The sequence below is a fragment of the Papaver somniferum genome, unplaced genomic scaffold (assembly GCF_003573695.1).
Source record: "Papaver somniferum cultivar HN1 unplaced genomic scaffold, ASM357369v1 unplaced-scaffold_125, whole genome shotgun sequence".
Classification (NCBI taxonomy): Eukaryota; Viridiplantae; Streptophyta; class Magnoliopsida; order Ranunculales; family Papaveraceae; genus Papaver; species Papaver somniferum.
The window spans coordinates 16,373,822-16,394,163 of NW_020621603.1; the positions used below are offsets into that span (position 1 = coordinate 16,373,822).

The 20,342-nt window shown below is 35.9% G+C and overlaps 1 protein-coding gene across 2 annotated transcripts; it reads right to left on the minus strand.

The window, feature by feature from the left end:
• Positions 1 to 17,288: 17,288 nt before the first annotated feature.
• Positions 17,289 to 19,136, minus strand: LOC113331155. 2 transcript variants are annotated; one of them, XM_026577908.1, is made up of 5 exons: positions 18,990 to 19,136; positions 18,549 to 18,603; positions 18,379 to 18,455; positions 17,573 to 18,291; positions 17,289 to 17,458 (listed from the first exon to the last, which is right to left on the minus strand). In XM_026577908.1, the coding sequence occupies exons 2-5, from the start codon at positions 18,566 to 18,568 to the stop codon at positions 17,399 to 17,401; spliced, it is 876 nt and encodes a 291-aa protein (XP_026433693.1). In that variant the 5' UTR covers positions 18,569 to 18,603; positions 18,990 to 19,136; the 3' UTR covers positions 17,289 to 17,398. The 2 variants fall into 2 exon arrangements, with proteins under 2 accessions (XP_026433693.1, XP_026433694.1); XM_026577909.1 differs by having other exon boundaries at positions 18,549 to 18,600; positions 18,990 to 19,127.
• Between the last annotated feature and the right edge of the window lie 1,206 nt (positions 19,137 to 20,342).

Genomic DNA, 20,342 nt, shown 5'->3' on the forward strand with positions numbered 1-20,342 from the left:
TCATCCATTGATGGCTTGTTTCTTAGAAACGTATCTCTTGTCTTAAAATACAGTTTCTAAGATATCACATGCTTCTTTAGACTTAGTGCAAGTAGCCATATAGTACTGAAGATCTGGGGTAACATCCTGTCTGATAGCATTTAATCCAAAGGAGTTTTTCATTGCAGCAAGAGATTATTCAGGACTATAACTAACAACATCCTTTGGTATAGATACATCGTCTTTTGTATTAACCGGAAGATTATAGCCGTTAACAATACATACCCAGGTTTGAAAATCACAAGATTGAAGATAAGCACACATTGAAACTTTCCATGCTGAGTAGTTTGAGCCATCAAAGACTGGTGGTATGTTAATAGAGATATAACCTCTGTCCATAGATTCAGATTGCTACAAACACGGACTTGTTAGGTCTTAAACATGTTTGCCTGCTCTGACACCAATTGAAAAGGCGGGGGTCTAACAATACCACCCAATATTTCGCTTAGTAATCTGTATGGACTAACTCCGAAATACTTTGCTAGAGAATCAACTAGACAGTAAGACTCAATCTAGATAAAAGTATCTCAATGAGTTAATATCTCTCTCTTGATTTGATTTTTACTCAAGATAAAAACAATAGCGAGTCTTTATCAAATACAACGAATAACTTGGACGGTACCAAAGACCAATGTCCAAGGATCAATCAACATCAATCAACAACCAAAGGTTAGATTTCCAATTGATGATCACGAACGCACAGCCTGTATTATTTAAATTATATAAAATATAATGCGGAAAAGAAATAACACAGACACCAGAAATTTTGTTAACGAGGAAACCGCAAATGCAGAAAAAACCCGGGACCTATTCCAGATTGAATACACACTGTATTAAGCCGCTACAGACACTAGCCTACTCCAAGATAACTTCGGACTGGACTATAGTTGAACCCCAATCAGTCTCCCACCGATCCAAGGTATAGTTGTACTCCTACGCCTTTGATCCCAGCAGGATACTGCGCACTTGATTCCCTTAGCTGATCTCACCCACAACCAAGAGTTGCTGCAACCCAAAATCGCAGACTTGATAATAAACAAATCTGTCTCACACAGAAAAGTTTATCAAAGGATAAATTTGTCTCCCACAGATAAACCCTAGGTTTTGTTCCGTCTTAAGATATGAAATCAAGGTGAACATGAACCAATTGATAATCCAGTCTTATATTCCCCAAAAACAACCTAGATTAATCAATCACCTCTCTACAATCCTTCCTGACTACACATGCGGTTTGTCGAGGAATCACAAACAGTGAGACGAAGATGTTTGTGACTTCTTTATTTTTCCTATCGTAAAACTCTCACGATCTCAAGACAATCAATCGATTGTACTCGTACGATAGAAGATGCAAGATTAGATCACACAACTACGATAAAAGTAGTATTTTGGCTTCACAATCCCAATGAAGTCTTTAAGTCATTAACCTGGTTTTAGAGAAGAAAACCAAAGGTTAAAGGAAAAACGACTCTAGCGAGCGCACTAGTATCACACAAACGTGGGGGGATTAGTTTTACACAATGCTAGATGTCTCCTTTATATATCCTTCAAATCAGGGTTTTGCCTTAGTTACAAAGCAATCCATATTCACCGTTAGATGAAAACCTGATTTAGATTCAAGCTAATATTTCTCAACCGTTAGATCGAAAACTTAGCTTGTCACACACACTTGGGTAGACGTTTACTGGGTTTGCAAAAACCATGCCCAAACGTGTATGTTGGTTCAACATAGTAACCCAAAAGGTTAACCATATGAGCATTTCATATTAACCTTGTTCTTCTTCACCATAACTAGTTCAATTGACTCAAATGAACTAGTTAAAGAGTTGTTCAATTTCTATGAGATCTTATGTAACTACACAAGACACAATTGAAACAAAGATGATTCGATTCGATTGAATCGGCTCATGAACTTTATAGCCACGGTTTGCATAAAGCATTCCTTAGTAATTTAAGTTTCATGTTCAGAGCACATCTTTAGATCATAACCACTTAAGCTCATAAATAAGTTCGCGGACTTAAGACAACTGGCGGAGTTTTCCAAACTCAGCAGAAAATCTTGGCAAAGAGACTTTCGCCAGTTCGCAGACTGGGTTCGCTGACTTGGCAAAGCCAATTCCTCCGGTTTATCTCAATCAACAAAGTTCTAAAACTTTGGATTGAGGAATACATGGTTATGTAATCTAAACTATCATTCTAATCATTGAGACATTCTCAGAGGACGTTATATAGCCGTTATTCACAGACATTCTCAGAGGACGTTATATAGACATTCTCAGAGGACGTTTCGCGTCAGAGCAGTTCTCAAAGTAATTGAAACTTTTCATGACTTTCGTCACTAGGTGAAGATAAACTTGATCAAAGCGAAACGCTTTACCAACACATATTTCGAGATATAGATAGGCGATATATACTCGGCTCGAAATATCATATGTGTATGATCTAGTCTATATAGCATACGAATTTTGTCTCATAAGAAGTAGAAGATAGAAGAGATAGACTTTTGAGTGATAGATAAGTTCAAGTCTCCACATACCTTTTTATTGATGAAGTTCCACGGTTCCTTGCATAGATCTTCGTCATTGTATGATGAATCTCCATAAAGTCCTTGAGCTCAACTACACTTTTCTATCCTAGTCCGAGACTTATCTATGTAGGCTAGAAATCAAGACTCATAGTTTTGATCACTAACATTGACAAACATGCTTGAGATAGCAACGCATGTGAGGTCGACCGAGCTATGCTCTAACAATACCAGTATGCATACTGTTTGGTTTGTTAAGGTCCGGGAACTCAGTACACATACCCGTATGCGTACTGGCGTGAGGTTCAAGTTTCAGGACTTTACTGAGGTTTTGGTATGCGTATCAGTTCGCGTACTAGCGAATCCAAACTCAGTCTAGCAACTAAGGTATGCATACCTGTTTGCATACTTGAGTGGGTAATGTTCTGAAATCGGTTTATTCATGAACTAATGCATTTATATATTAAGGAATGCAATCTTTTGCAAACCGTGGATATAATGTTCATGACTTTATTTGAGTGAATCAAAATCGATTTTGCTTCAATTGTGTCTTATATACTTCTATTAGAATATAAACAATTGAACAACTCTAAAACTAGTTTCATTTGAGTCATTTGAACTAGTTATGGATAAGACGAATAAGGTTGATATGAAAGTGTTCACATGGCTAACTTCGACTAACTATTATTGAGCCAACAAAGGTGCACACGTTTAGGTACGGTTACTCATATCTAAATGAAGTCACTTTTCATTTGTGTGTAACAAGCTAAGTTCGATCTAACGGTTGAAAGATATTAGCTTGAGTCTAGTCAGGTTTTCATCTAATGGTGAATATTGAATGCTTTGTTAACAAGGTAACATTGACCGCAAACCCTGATTTGAAGACTATATAAAGGAGAACTCTAGCTACTGGGAAACCTAATCCCCGCACCTCTTGTGTGATACTAGTTGCGACTATAATCGGTTTTCCTTTAACCTTAGGTTTTTATAAAACCCTGTAGGTTAACGACTTAAAGACTTCATTGGGATTGTGAAGCTAGACCCAACTATTTTACGTATAGTTGCGTGATATGATCTTGTTGTTTTCTATCGTGATTGAGTACTATCTTCTATAAGATTAGCTCGAGATTTAATCTCCAATAGGCAAGATAAAAAGTAGTCACAAACATCTTCGTCTCATCGTTTGTGATTCCACAATATCTTGTTTCGCTACCATACGATTAAAATTATTGTGAGGTGATTGATATTTCTAGGATATTCTTCGGGAGTATAAGTCTGGTATATCAATTGGTTCATGTTCACCTTGATTTATTAAAAGACGGAACAAAAACTCATAGGTTTATCTATATGAGACATAATCATCTATTCGATACACTTTTCTGTGTGAGACATATTGGTTTATCAAGTCTTCGACTTTGGGTCGTAGCAACTCTTAGTTGTGGGTGAGATCAACTAATGGAATCAAGTGCATAGAGTCGTGCTGGGATTCAGAGACGTAAGGAGCGCAACTTTACATTGATTAGTGTGAAATTGGTTAGGGCCAACTACATTCCTGATCGAAGTTAACTTGGAGTAGGCTAGTGTGTGTAGCGGCTTAATACAATGTGGTGTTCAAATCTGGACTAGGTTCTGGGGTTTTTCTGCATTTTCGGTTTCCTCGTTACAATAAAACAACAAATTGAACATAATCGAGAGAGAGAAGAAAGGGAAATAATGCAAATGGATCTCCAATCGATGCTCCAAATGCAAAAAAGTACTCTGAATTAAAACATAATACCATATTGTCTAAGCAGTTGGAGAGGCAATGTTAGAGCACTTCTCAGTAAAACTTGCAAGCGTTTTTATCTCAAGCTTGTTTGTCAAGTTTAGTTGTCAAAACTGTAAGTCTTGATTTCTAGTCTACTTATAGTTATGTCTCGGATTAGGATAGAATGTGTAGTTGAGCTTTATACTTCACGGCGTTCATCGATTGAATACGAGATCTACTAAGGGGATCTTGAAGGAACTTTATCAACAAAAGGTATGTAGAGACTTGAACTCATCTATCACACGTAAGTTTATTCTTTCTATCTCCTATTGATACTAAGTCGTGTAATTATATATACTTTACATTATACACATTTGATATTTCAGGATGAGTTTAACTCGCTTATATCTTTCTCGATATATATGTTCTTAAGCTTTTGCTTTAACCACGTTCATCTTTATTCTTGGCGAAGGTCAAAAGATGATCATATGAAAATCACCCAGTAACATCTTATATGATTTGTGTCAGACAGTCATTTGATGTAGGCTCGGAATGTTTCGTATTGATCATTCGATCACTTGAAAATATCTTTGAGGCTAATAGTTTGTGTGAGACTACTATTCCCGTCTTCTAAGAATGTTTCAATGATTAAAATGCGAGTTTATAACAATTAACCATTGTCTGGATATAGCACAATATGCGTACTTGTATGCAAACTATTGTAAGAATAATTCAGAACCGAGAACTAAGTATGCATACCCGTATGCGTACGATTTGAACTGTTAAAGTCCGGGAACAACAGTTTGTATACCCGTTTGCAAACTGTTTCACCTGAGTTCGGTTGGGAACGATAGTATGCATACCCGTTTGCGTACTAGCGGACGAGACCAAAGTCTGGAACTTAAATTTTGCGTACCCGTTTGCAAACCAAGTTGGTTTAAGTTCTAAATCAGTTAAGTATGATTTCATACTCATGAACAAATACATTTATATAATAAGGAATGTAATCTTTGCAAACCGTGGCTAAAATGTTCATGAATTGATTCGAGTGAATCAAAACCGATTTTTCTTCAATTATGTCTTGTATACTTCTATGAGAATATAAACAATTGAACAACTCTATGAGTAACACTATTAGATTCATTTGATATAAGAGTGTTAAGATGAATAAGGTTGACATGAAAGTGTTCATATAGCTAACTTCGGTTAACTATTGTTGAGCGAACTCAATATACACGTTTAGTTTAATGTTATTCACGTCTTCGTCCACGCTTCTGGTCCTACTCCTCCTTGGCATTTTTTTTGTCTTTATGGTCCTGCACATTTACCAGAAAGAGCAAACTTTTGGAATAACCTTTCTATCAATACCCATCTTTTCCCTGAAAGAAAATGTTGCATTGGAGATTTTAATGCAATATCTTTTAGTAGAGACAAAATAGGTGGATTACCTGTTCTAAGCTCAGCCATTCAACATTTCAATAACTTTATCCATCCAAATCATCTGATTGATCTGGGATTTTTGGACCAGCATATACTTGGAATAATTGTAGAGAGGGTTCTTCTCATATTCGACAACTGCTTGATAGGGTTTTGATATCTCCTGATTGGTGTTGAACTTTTTAATCTGCTGGAGTTCTTCATATGCCTAGGATTGCTAGTGATCATTGTCTTATCCTTCTCAATACTTGCCGATCTTTTCCTAGAATTCGGAGGAATTTCAAATTTGAAGCTTTCTGGGAAAAACAAATCATGACTAACCTCAATGAGTACATTGCTATGTAGGCTTCTTACTGGGAGAAACCAATGAAGATAAATTGGGCTAGACATGGAGACAAGAATGCATGACAGTTTCATTTGTACGTGCAGAAGAGAAGGAAGAAGAATTGAATTGAATTCCTACAGAGAGAAGACCAATCTTGGTGCATTAATGAAGAGGAAATTGAAATGAATCAAATCACTTCGAAGGCATTTTCAAACAACCTGAGTACGAGCATTTGGATGTTAATGAATCAGTTCTAACTTTAAATTAATGGATGAAGAAAGAAATAAAATCTCCTCTGTCCCAGATAAGAAAGAAGTTTGGAAGATATTTTCTAAAATGAAGTCATTAAGCTGTCCAGGTCTAGATGGCTATTTGGTATTATTCTTCAAACAAACTTGGCAGATTGTGGGGGAAGAAGTTACAAAGTTTATTCATAACATTTTTCTTTAGGGAAGTATTAAATCACACCAACATTGTTTTAATAGCAAAAATAAATAATGCTCTTACTGCAGATGAGTACAGACCAATTTGTTTATGCAATGTGTTACACAAGGTGGTGGAAAAACTGATATCAAATAGATTAAAATGTTACTTGCAGCACTTTATTTCATGGTCTCAAAATGCTTTTGTAGAGGGGAGACAGATCACTGATAATATTGTGATTGCGAAGGAGTTATTACATTCCATGAATAAATCTGAATCAAAGGAATGATACTTTGCTCTAAAGATTGATATGTCGAATGCATATGACAGAATCAATTGGTCTTTTTTGGAGAAGATGTTGCAATTACTTGGTGTTCAGAGTCATTCTTTACAGTTAATTATGAATTGTGTCACATCTGCAAGTTTCTCTATTCTCTTGAATGGCGCTTCAAAAGTTTTTTCGTAGGAGAAAGGGGTCTGCGACAAGGGTGTCCATTATCTCCAACTCTTTTCATAATATGCTCACAAGGATTATCTTTGATAATGAAAAAATATGAGGAAGAAGGGTTATATCAAGGGTTAAGAATCAATAAATGGGCATCAATGATTTCTCACTTAATGTTTGCAGATGATTTATTCTTCTTTGGGAAAAATGACAGAGTTAATATGACAAACCTTAAAAGATTAATCATACAATACTCATATTGGTCTTGCCAACAAACAAATTTTGGTAGATCTGCAGTGGTGTTTAGTAGAGGAGTGGAGGAGTTTAGAAAAACAACAACTCTGCCAGACTTGGGTGTCAGAGAGATGAGAAGGAATGAAAAATATCTTGGAATTTTCTCTTTGTTAGCAATTTCAAGAATTCAAAGTTTTGATTTCCTTGTTAACAAATTTATATCCAGACTCTCAGGGTGGAGGAATTATTTTCCCTCAACATCGGGTACTACTGTTTTATCAAAGTCAATTCTTTCTTTTATTCCCATATTCTTTTTTGGTACTTCTTTGATTCCAAAAACTGTATTGGCTACAATTAAGAGAATTCAATGCTCATTTTGGTGGGGTCATGAAATGGATGTGAATAAATTACATTTTATAAGTTGGGAAAAAATATGCAAATCAAAAGATGATGGTGGTCTGGGTATAAGCGATATGGAGAATGCTAATAAATCTTTAATGTGCAAATTGGTTTGGATATTTATGAATGAAAATAATTCTATGTGGGGTTCAATTATTAACTGCTAAATATCTAAAGGGTTCTTCATTCTGGAAAGCAAAGGATGATAATCAATCCTCATCAACTTGGAGAGGTATGATACAAGTCAGAGAGTACATGGAAACTAATATTTGCTGGTTAATTAATAGGGGTGATGAAGTTAGTATTTGGGATGATCAATGGGTGCCGAATCTAGTTTTCATTTAATGGTGAATATTGATTGTTTTGTTTCTAAGTTATCAAACCCTTATTTGAAGACTATATAAGGGAGAACTCTAACAACTGGAAAACCTAATCCCCACACCTCTTGTGTGATACTAGTTGTGGCTAGAGTCGATTCTCCTTTAACCTAAGTTTTCCTAAAACCATTATAGGTTAACGACTTAAAGACTTCATTGGGATTCTGAAGCCATGCCCAACTATTTTCTTCGTAGTTGGGTGTCCTGATCTTACTTTATTTTATCGTATTGAGTACTATCTTCTCTAAGATTTGCTCGAGATTATCTCCGATAGGTAGGATATAAACAGTAATCACAAAGCTCTTCGTCTCATCTTTTGTGATTCCACAATAACTTGTTCTACTACAATATAGTTAAGTTATTATGAGGTTATTGATATTTCTAAGCAGTTCCCCGAGAATATAAGTCTCATATATCAATTGGTTCATGTGCACCTTGATCTATGAAAAGACAAAACAAAACCTTGTAGGTATTTATGTGGGAGACAAATTTATCTATCTAAATAGACTTTTCTGTGGGAGACGGATTTGTTTATCAAGTATTCGACTTTGGGTCGTAGAACCTCTTAGTTGTGGGTGAGATCAGCTAAGGGAATCAAGTGCATAGAATCTGACGTGGTTCCAAAGATGTAAAGAACACGACAGTACCTTAATCAGTGTGAGATTGGTTAGGGCTCAACTACATTCCCGTCTGAAGTTAACTTGTAATAGGCTAGAGTCTGTAGCGGCTTAATACAGCGTGGTGTTCAAAGCTGGACTAGGTCCCAGGGTTTTTCTGCATTTGCGGTTTCCTCGTTAACAAAATCTATAGTGTCCATATTATTTCTTTACCGCATTATATTTTTATATAATTGAAGTATCACAGGCTGTGCGTTAGTTCAGTCGATTAGTAAATTCATCATTTGGTTGTTGATTGAAATTGATTGACACTTGAACATTGGTCTTTGGTACCGTTTAAGTTGTTTCTCATATAATCAGGCTCACAGATTTCTATCTGTTTGATTTGCTGATTACATTGAGAAACAAAGATATAACTCTTGAATATATTTCCCTTTATTGAGTCTGACTGTCTAGTTGATTCTCTTAGATTTATATTGGAGTTTGTCCATACAGATTGCCAAATGAATTATTGGGTGTGGTTGTTATACCCCCTCTTTTTCAGGCAACAACATAATCAGTTCCATTTTTAATTAAAGTTTGTTAGTTTTAAGTTTTTGAGTTTATATTTTTATTTCTAATAGCTTAGTTTCATTGTTTTTTATTTAATTAACGGCTAATTTCTAACGACTACTTTCAATGCCTATTATAAATTGTCATAAGCTTCCTCAACACAAATAGTCGGAAATAGGACACTTAGTATCCTCTGTATCTCTTATTATTTTTGTTTCTGAAGATAACATAGTAATGGTTGGGTATACCATAGAAGAAAATGTTGCAATCACCACAACGTTTGTAAATGTTGCTCCTATGCCTATTGAAGATGTTCAAGACCTCTCCTCCCATGAAAAATGGACACTGGTGTTCTGCGGATTTGTACAATCATTTGTAAATGTTAATAAACGAACCAGACGACAAGTTCAACAAAGAATTTCTCAAACTCAAATAGCGGTTCACAAGTACGTTAACATTCAAAGAAGGATTCATGGCTATGCCCCACAACACATGAAAATTGAAAAAGAGGGGGTCTAACAACACCACCCAATATTTCGTTTAGCAATATGTATGGACTAACTCTGAAACACTTTCGAGAGAATCAACTAGACAGTCATACTTAATCTAGGTAAAAGTATCTCAAGGAGTTAATATCTCTCTCTTGTTTTGATTTACTCAAGCTAATAGAAATCAGCGATTCCTAATCAAACACAAGGAACAACTTGGACGGTACCAAAGACCAATGTCCAAGGATCAATCAATGATAATCAACAACCAAAGGTTGGATTAATCTAATTGATGATCTAAACGCACAACTTGTATTATTCCAATTATAAAGATAAACAATATAATACAGAAACTGAAATAACACAGACACCAGAAATGTTGTTAACGAGGAATCTGCAAATGCAGAAAAGCCCCGGGACCTAGTCCAGATTGAATACACACTGTTTTAAGCCGCTACAAACACTAGCCTACTCCAAGATAACTTCGGAATCGACTATAGTTGAACCCCAATCAGTCTCCCACTGATCCAAGGTACATTTGTACTCCCTACGCCTCTGATCCTGACAGGATACTGCGCACTTGATTCCCTTAGCTGATCTCACCCACAACTAAGAGTTGCTACGACCCAAAATCGCAGGCTTTAACAATAAACGAATCTGTCTCACACAGACAAGTCTATCAAATGATCAATCTGTCACCCACAGAAAAACCCTAAAGTTTTTGTTCCGTCTTTTGATAATAATCAAGGTGAAAAGGAACCAATTGATAATACGGTCTTATATTCCCGAAGAACAGCCTAGATTAATCAATCACCTCACAACAATTTAATTGTATGGTAGCGAAACAAGATGTTACGGAATCACAAACAATGATACGAAAATGTTTGTGATTACTTTTTATATGTTGCCTATCGGAGAAATCAAACAATCTCAAGCCAATCAATATGATTGTACTGTTACCATTGAAGACGCAAGATCAGATCACACAACTATGATAAAAGTAGTATCGGTCTGGCTTCACAATCCCAATGAAGTATTTAAGTCGTTAACCTGGTTTTAGAAGAAAATCAAAGGTTAAAGGAGAATCGACTTTAGCACGCAAACTAGTATCACATGTAAGGTGTGGGGATTAGTTTTGCAGGGTTGCTAGATGTCCCCTTATATAGCCTTTCAAATCAGGGTTTCGCCTTAGTTACAAAGCAATCAATATCCACTGTTAGATGAAAACATGATTTAGATTCAAGCTAATATTTCTCAGCCATTAGATCGAAAACTTAGCTTGTTACACACAAATGACTGTACGCTTCTAGGTTTGTTAACCGTACCCCAAAAGTGTACATTGTTGGTTCAGCAATAATTTACCAAAAGGTTAACCATATGAGCGTTTCATACCAACCATGTTTTTCTTCACCATAACTAGTTCAAATGACTCAAATGAACTAGTTAAGAGAGTTTTTCAATTGCAAGGAAATCTTATGTAACTACACAAGACACAATTGAAGCAAAGATGATTTGATTCACTCGAATCGGTTCGTGAACTTTAATAGCCACGGTTTGCAAATGCATTCCTTAGTCTTTTAAGATTAAGTTCAGAAATCATCTTTAGATATATAACCTTCTCAAGTTCGCAAACTAGGTTCGCGTACTTAAGGCACCGGATAGAGTTTACAAACTCCAGCAGAAATTCTCGGGTTTGAGAACTTCGTCGGTTCGCGGACTTGGCTCACGCAAGTAGTTTGTCAACTCCAACAGAAATTCTCGATTTTGAGAACTTCGGCAGTTCGCGGACTTGGCACTTGCCATACTTCCGGTTCTCTTGATCAACAAAGTTCGAAAACTTCGGTTCAATGAATCCATTGGTTATGTAATCTAAACTCTCATTCCAATCATTGAAACATTATTAGAGGACGTTATATAGTTGTTACACTATTTCTCGTCAAAGCAATTTTCAAATTGATTGAAACATATCATGACTTTCGTCACTAGGTAAAGATAAACTTGGTCGAAGAGAAAAGCTTACCAACACATATTTCGAGATATAGATAGGCGAGGTATACTCGGCTCGAAATACCAGATGTGTATAATCTAGTCTATATATATATCATACGACTTTTGTCTCAAAGAGTAGGAGATAGAATAGATAGATTTTTGAGTGACAGATAAGTTCAAGTCTCCATATACCTTTTTGTCAAGAAGTTTCACCGGTTGCTTGAGTAGATCTTCTACTTGTATGATGAATCGCCATGAAGTCCTTGATCTCAACTACACTTACTATCCTAGTTCGAGACTTAGCTATAAGAGACTAGAAATCAAGACTTATAGTTTTGATCACTAACATTGACAAACATGCTTGAGATAGCAACGCATGCGAGTTTGACCGAGCAGTGCTCTAACAATCTCCCCCTTTGTCAATTTTAGTGACAAAACTATCAATACATATGGAATACAAAAAGGATAACGAAACTTTAGTAGCTCATATTCCACATGTCTAATCTTTAACGTTCCTCGAAATCTTCGTCATTTCCAAGTACTCCAATGATCCCAAAGGTTGTAAGTTTAGCACCATCGTTGTTGAAGATCCGTAGCTATAAAAATGAGAAAGCATCGGTCTCGATCATTGTTATACAATGTCATAGTATTATTACACAGTGTCAAAGTCCAATTGTATCACAACTTTAACAATAATACTATGGTGATATGTATCACTCCCCCTTAGTCAATACTCTATCTCACATGAAAACCACTCCCCCTTACACAATCATCTGAAAACCATATGTATTTGTAGTGTGAATTACATATTAATTCTCCCCACTTTTGTCAATAAAATTGGCAAAGGTACAAGAACGAGATCATAATGAAATTTCCGTAAGAGACATTTCATGACTGAGAGAAAGAAACACACATCATCTTATTTAGATGCAATCATATAGCCGAAGCTAACAACATTCATCAAGGAGTTTAAAGGTACAAGATAACCCCTATAAAATTCCACAGTCGCACACCCCTCAAGATATGACCATTAAGCACAAGTTCAAAAGAACTCTCCCCCGTTTGATGTCATCCTCGAAAGAACAACAACGAGCGACCTTAATTTCAAGAGAAAAGAAGGATTTTTATTGGACACCAAAACCATGAGAATGATTTTTATATCCAAAACTCAATCAAATTATTCATAAGAAAACCCATGAATAATTTAATCGGAATACATAATCAAATTAAACACAAAAGTGATCAATTTAATTCATTGTGCTCAACATAAGTAAATTTACGGAGAAACGACTAAGATAACCATACAAGAGAGTGATTGGCTTAATCGGTCATATACTCAACACAAGAGAACTTGTGGAGTAATAACTAAATAACCAAGAAGATGATTAATTTAGTTCTAATTGCTCAACATAAAGTACCTCACGGAACAACCAACAAAGCTAATCAAAAATAATCAACTTGGTTGTATCGTGCTCAACATAAGATACATTACGGAGCCTCACGGTAATACAAAAAGATGGATCAATGAAGATCTATACCGTGGAATACACAAGGATTCATTCTTTTGCACAAGCATATACAATAGCAATAATCCTTGGATACAAAAGATTTTAACCTATCTTCCATCAAAGATTCACAATATAGGCTTAACTTTTGTATATGTCAAAAGGCTTTTCATCCTTAAATCAATACATGAATACCGATCATGAACGAATTTACTTTTGACAAAATATGGGACAACATAGTTCACGGACGTAAACACCAATATTCCATAAAAAATTGCAATATAGCAAATCATAAAGATTAAATACTGCAAAACATCATCCTCCAAACAGTTTTAGAATTTTAAACCAAAAACCTAAAAACAAGAAGATGAAAATAATAGCTATGTGTAGTCACAATCATCGCTATTCAAAGCACTAGTTATTCTTCCAACTAAACCAAAAAGAAGACATACTAGGCAACAATGTCTTTGAGAAATTCTTTATCATTCCCGAACTCCTTGTCGTCAACAGCCATTGGTACATAAGGTTCGTGAAGATAGGAGTTAATATCAACAAACCGTCTTGGATGATGATGTCGAATAAGGGCTTTCTGAATTTCCAAAGATCTTAAAACGCAAGCCTTAACATCACGAATCTCCTTTCTTACTTCCTTCAACTCCTCAAGAATATCGAAAAACTTCTGAGAGTTAGAAGGGACAACCCTTGGCTTTCTTGTATTCCTCCTTTTTCTTTTCAATGACGGAGTTACTGGAGATATCTCTTTTTCCTTGATTGATGGCTTACCAATCATGTTGACATCCTTTCCATTCAAAGACATGATGCTTATGAGAACAACTATAACCAACTGATTTTTGTGATTGGAATTCACAATCTCAACAAGAAGTCTTGAGATATAAAGAATATCAAAGAGGAAAAAGGAATGTAGGGTTCGAAACCTTTAAACATGTTCGTGGACGTCCAACTCTAAACCTTATAAAGAGTATAATTGTCGAAAATAATCCTTCTTTTTATTTGACAGACAGAAAAGAACAACCCTAAGAGAAAAACTTTTTCCTAAAGCTTGTGCGTTCACAATATTGTCTCTTTTGAACAGACACATGAGACAAAATTTTCCAAACAACACAATTAATTTGTGCTGTGGTGAACAACAATTTGTCCACCAATTCCTCTTGAGAGGAATCCTTTGACTTTTGTCTATCAAAACGATTTGACCATGTTTTCTTCTCATATGGTCTTGTTTTGTCTTTGGAAACAGACTTCTTAAACGAAGATAAAATCCTACATACCTCAGAAGTCTTCTGAGCCAGTTTGAGCTTCCTTGATAACTGATTTGCTCTTCATTGAAGTTTGTTGGCGTGCCTCACTTGATGTTTGTACTTGTAACATCTTGATAGTTCATGACCCTTCTGAGAACAAAACGAGCACGTCAATCTTGGATAATAATCAGGCATATGTGGTGCAACTGCAGCTAAACACAAGGTAGATCCTAAAATATTACAGACAGAGTTTCCAAAGGATGGGTCAATTGAATATTTCGACTTGATTGGGTTCTCTTCTTCACCAAAACCATCAAGATTGATATATGTATTACCACAGCTATCAAAATCAATGTTTTCACATAGAAGACCGACACTTAATTTCCTATCTTCATCAGAATCATAGCTCTCAGACATCTCATCAAGTGTTACAGCAAGACCTTTGCTCCCAGTGTATTTTCTACGATTTGGGAACTCGTTTGCAAAATGACCAAAACCTTTACACTTAAAGAACTGTGGCATATCCTCGTCAGCATCCTTGTTTTTAGGAGGAACACGATTGTAAGGTTTATCTGACGACCTAGGTTTGTCTCTTGAAAACCGTTTTCTCCTCTTCAATAGAAGATCCCTAAACTGTTTTGTGATCAAGGAGACTGATTTTTCAAGATCTTCATCTGAAAAATCACCCTCAGACTGATCATCCTCAGAGACATAAACACTTTTACTCTGATCAGGTAATTTAGTGTTCTTCTGTGCTTTAAAAGCAACATCCTTTCCGATTTTGGATGTATGCTCATGATCAAAGATCTTTATCTTTCCAACCAATGTATTTCTGGAAAGATTATCAAGGTTATTTCCCTCAACGATGGCATGCTTCTTAGACTCGTATCTAGATGGCAGCGATCTGAGAATTTTCATCACAATGTCCTTTTCAGGAATAGTCTACCCAATGCAAAATATGCATTAACAATTTCAGACACTTTGTGATTAAACTCATCAAATGTATTTGCATCTGCCATAAGAAGGTTCTCCCAATCAGAATTAAGGTTTTCAAGCCTGGCTTCCTTTTCACTGGAGTTACCTTCAAATACGGTTTCTAAGATATCCCAAACATCTTTAGACCTAGTTCAATTAGACACATGGTGCTGAAGATTTGGGGTAATGGCATGTATGATGACATTCAAACCGTCGGAGTTTTGCTTTGCAACAAGTATCTCGGCAGGACTGTATTCACCAATATTCTTGGGATTGTTTACATCTCCAACTGCCACAACGGGAGCATCATAGCCATTAACAACATATACCCATGATTGGAAATCACCTGCTTGCAGAAAAGCTCGCATAACAATTTTCCACCATAAGTAATTAGAGCCATCGAAGACTGGTGATACGTTAATAGAGATAACACCTCTGTCCATAGAGTCAGATCTCTACAAACACAGACTTGTAAGGTCTTGAACGTGTTTTCCTGCTCTGATACCAATTGAAAAAGCGGGGGTCTAACAACACCACCCAATATTTCGCTTAGCAATCTGTATGGACAAACTCGAATATACTTTCAAGAGAATCAATAAGACTCAATCAATTAAAAGTATATCAACGAGTTCTAATCAAATACAAGGAATAACTTGGACGGTACCAAAGATCAATGTCCAAGGATCAATCAATGATAATCAACAACCAAAGGTTGGATTAATCTAATTGATGATCTAAACGCACAACTTGTATTATTTCAATTATAAAGATAAACAATATAATGCGGAAACTGAAATAACACATACACCAAAAATTTTGTTAATGAGGAAACCGCATATGCAGAAAAACCCTGGGACCTAGTCCAGATTGAATACACACTGTATTAAGCCGCTACAGACACTAGCCTACTCCAAGCTAACTTCGGACTGGACTATAGTTGAACCCCAATCAGTCTCCCACTGATCCAAGGTACAATTGTAATCCCTACGTCTTTGATCCCAGCAGGATACTGCGCACTTGATTTCCTTAGCTGATCTCACCCACAACTAAGAGTTGCTACGACCCAAAATCGCAGGCTTTAACAATAAACGAATCTGTCTCACACATACAAGTATATCAAAGAATCAATATGTCTCCCACAGAAAAATCCTAAAGTTTTTGTTCCGTCTTTTGATAATAATCAAGGTGAACAGGAACCAATTGATAATCCGGTCTTATATTCCCGAAGAATAGCCTAGATTAATCAATCACCTCACAACAATCTTAATCGTATGGTAGCAAAACAAGATGTTGCGGAATCACAAACAATGAGACGAAGATGTTTGTGATTACTTTTTATATCTTGCCTATCGTAGAAATCAAACAATCTCAAGCCAATCAATATGATTGTACTGTTACGATAGAAGATACAAGATCAGATCACACTACTACGATAAAAGTAGTATCGGTCTGGCTTCAGAATCCCAATGAAGTCTTTAAGTCATTAACCTGGGTTTAGAAGAAAATCAAAGGTTAAAGGAGAATCGACTTTAGCACGCAAACTAGTATCACATGTAAGGTGTGGGGATTAGTTTTGCAGAGTTGCTAGATGTCCCCTTATATAGCCTTTCAAATCAGGCTTTTGCCTTAGTTGCAAAGCAATCAATATCCACCGTTAGATGAAAACCTGATTTAGATTCAAGCTAATATGTCTCAACCGTTAGATCAAAAACTTAGCTTGTTATACACAAATGACTATACGCTTCTAGGTTTGTTAACCGCACCCAAACGTGTACATTGTTGGTTCAACAATAGTTTACCAAAAGGTTAACCATATGAGTGTTTCATACCAACCATGTTCTTCTTCACCATAACTAGTTCAAATGACTCAAATGAACTAGTTAAGAGAGTTGTTCAATTGCAAGGAAATCTTATGTAACTACACGAGTCACAATTGAAGCAAAGATGATTTGATTCACTCGAATCTGTTCATGAACTTTAATAGCCACGGTTTGCAAATGCGTTCCTTAGTCTTTTAAGATTAAGTTCAGAAATTATCTTTAGATATATAACCTTCTCAAGTTAGCAGACTAGAAATCATATGGCCTCTGATTGATCCGGCTTTGTAGTTGGCTAGCAGTGACACCGTTCTGGGGGAAAGTTCAGTATAAACCCATCAGAAGGTAACAAAACTACTCGACTTCATGATGGAACTCAAGGCTGGCAGAGATATAGATTCGAACAAAAATTAATTATATGTATACCTCAAACAAAATATTCTTGTGCCACAACAGCCCATGACTTTCTAACAGCTTCTGAAACTCAAAAAGTGGCGCCATCTTTACAGAACTCGAGATTTTATTGTTCCAGAGGTTTGTACATTCTACTTCAGCTGAGCTAATCTTCTCAAGTGACCGACGTAAATCCTCTGATACCTCCAAGTTTTCAAAGCATGGAAAATCCAAACTTACAGGCTTACTGATGAAGTTTGCACACTCTTTACCATCTGCTACTGCTCTGCTAGTCTTCTCAAGTGATTGACGCAAATCTTCTGATACCCCCAAGCTAAAAACGCATGGAAAATCCAAACTTACAGGCATACTGACGAAGTTTGCACACTCTTTACCATCTGCTACTGCTCTGCTGGTCTTCTCAAGTGATTGACGCAAATCTTTTGATACCCCCAAGTTAAAAACGCATGGAAAATCCAAAGTTAAAGGTTTATTGATGAATTGTGCGTAGTCTTTTTTACATTCTGATATTACTGAGCTTATCATGTTCTCCATAGAGTCTAACCGCTTTACAATATCATGAGGAAGCAACATCATCTTTTCAGGACTCTTGAATTTATTGTTCCAGAGGTTTCTACATTCTGTTACATCTGTGCAAATCTTCTCAAATGATTGAAGTAAATCCTCCGAATCCAAGTTTTTAAAGCATGGAGTATCAAAACTCACAGGCTTACGGTTGAAACTTGCACACCCTGTATAGCGAAATGGTTAGAAACTGTCTCTAAAGTTCACTTCAGCTAAATGAGAAGAAAAACACAATAAAACTTCTTAACCCTCACCATCAGGTGTCTCTCCATGACATAAGTTTCCAGATGCAGAACAAATTTCCTCTCGGTTTCTTTTGTGACCCACAGATCTGTACCCAAGGATAAAGAAACAACCCAATTCAAACAGAAGAACCTTGCATATGGATAATAACCAATATTCAAAAGAAATTAATTTCACAAACCTTCTTCCTGAATCCGGCATATCCTTTGAAATTGGCACTTCTATCAGCGGTTCTGCTGCACAAGTAAATTTCTAACTAAAGTAAACAGTGATTAACGAATTAAGTAAAAAAAGAAGCAATGATCAACAAATCCTGCAAGGAGAATGATAATTATTCAATCAAAAGATGATATTTGCTCCGACCTTTCTACAAAATTTTGGACGATCCTACTAAAATTTATTGGAAATTTCAAACAAAAGGCAAAAATTGCATATAGACTAAAGAAAATATTGTAAGAAATCTTCAAATTGTTCGTCTACTCATCACAATTAGAGGGGGGAGTTAAAAGTTTATGGCAAAAGTAAAACCCTAGGATACAATCTCATACTGGATGGAAATAAGATCAAGATTCAAAACTAAATTCAGAACCAGATATGATTTCATAAAATTGTGGTATGGTACCTTGGATCTGGTTTCAAGGTGACGATTCTGAACCCTAAAAATAAGTTTGCGGAATTTTGACGCCAATGCCTATCATCTGCGGAGAGGGGAAATAGAGGAGAAAATTTTGAAGACCTTGCTATTCAAACATTGGGGCCAGCCGAAACAGCCAGCTGTCGATGTGGGTGTCCGTGTCCCAGTCACCCGAATATAACATTTTCACAAAAATCTGCTTTTAGAAGTTCTCCTTAAACTGTGTACCCCTCTGTTAAAAAAAAAAACATAAACATAAACTGTGTGCCCAAACTGGTTTGGGATTTTTCTGATTTCAGAAGTCAAAAAACAACTTGTGACGTGAAGTGACATCTATATAGGTTATTGATCAAAAAAAAATAATAATCAAAAAAAAAATCTAAATAGGTTATAAAAAATATTAAGAATTCACTCGATATATTTTTAGTTAGGTGTAGCTCATTCCAGTTTCGGCCATTGTTCTTCTAATTTAACGGGTCCAAATAGAACATTTCCTATTTTTCAACCAATCCCGACTATTGATCCATGTCGACCACAACAAATATAAATCGGTCTTTCAAAATTAAATTAAATATAGGATATTTTTAATAAATAATTAAAAAATATTTATTATTCAAGGATAGCATTATTTTCGTACATGCAATACATAAACAATTATAATCCAAATCCGAATTCAAAATTGATTCCCTTGTTCGAGCACGAGCTGTCACCAACGAATCAAGAACTAGCACGAGGCCAATGGACTAGCAACTGCTATGAATACTCTTTGCGATGAAAGTATAAGATGTTGGCCATGTATATCGAAAACGAACCGGTATTCCCCGAAAAATAACATCACCACCATTTATCAGGCATTCACCATTGCCTAGTGGTTGAAGAATCACGGTTGATACAGATTCAACGCTCTGGAACCCATCGCATCCGAGTGTCAAGTTAGATAGACCGCAAGATAAACAGTTGTTTTGAATTTCGACTTCATATTCGTCTACGCCTTGCCATACATTAACCTTTTGTTGTCGAATGCCTATATCAGATGTTGTACATTCTCCCATGCCTTGTTCAATAAAGAAAAACAAAATGAAAAGCGACACACACAAAATATTGAACTTCATTGCCATTTTTTATGTTCTTTCTCTTTCTTTTTGATATGGAAATGGTGATGGGTATTTATAAAGGGGAGGGATTGGATCTTTATTATATGCATCTTAAATGCTATTAATTCTTGGCTTGATCTCGAAAAGATTTTCGTTTGAATTATAAATAAATGCTAAAATATTTCCTATGAATCAAAAAATCAAAACAAAAAATAATAATTATACATAAAAAAAAATTAATAGGAAA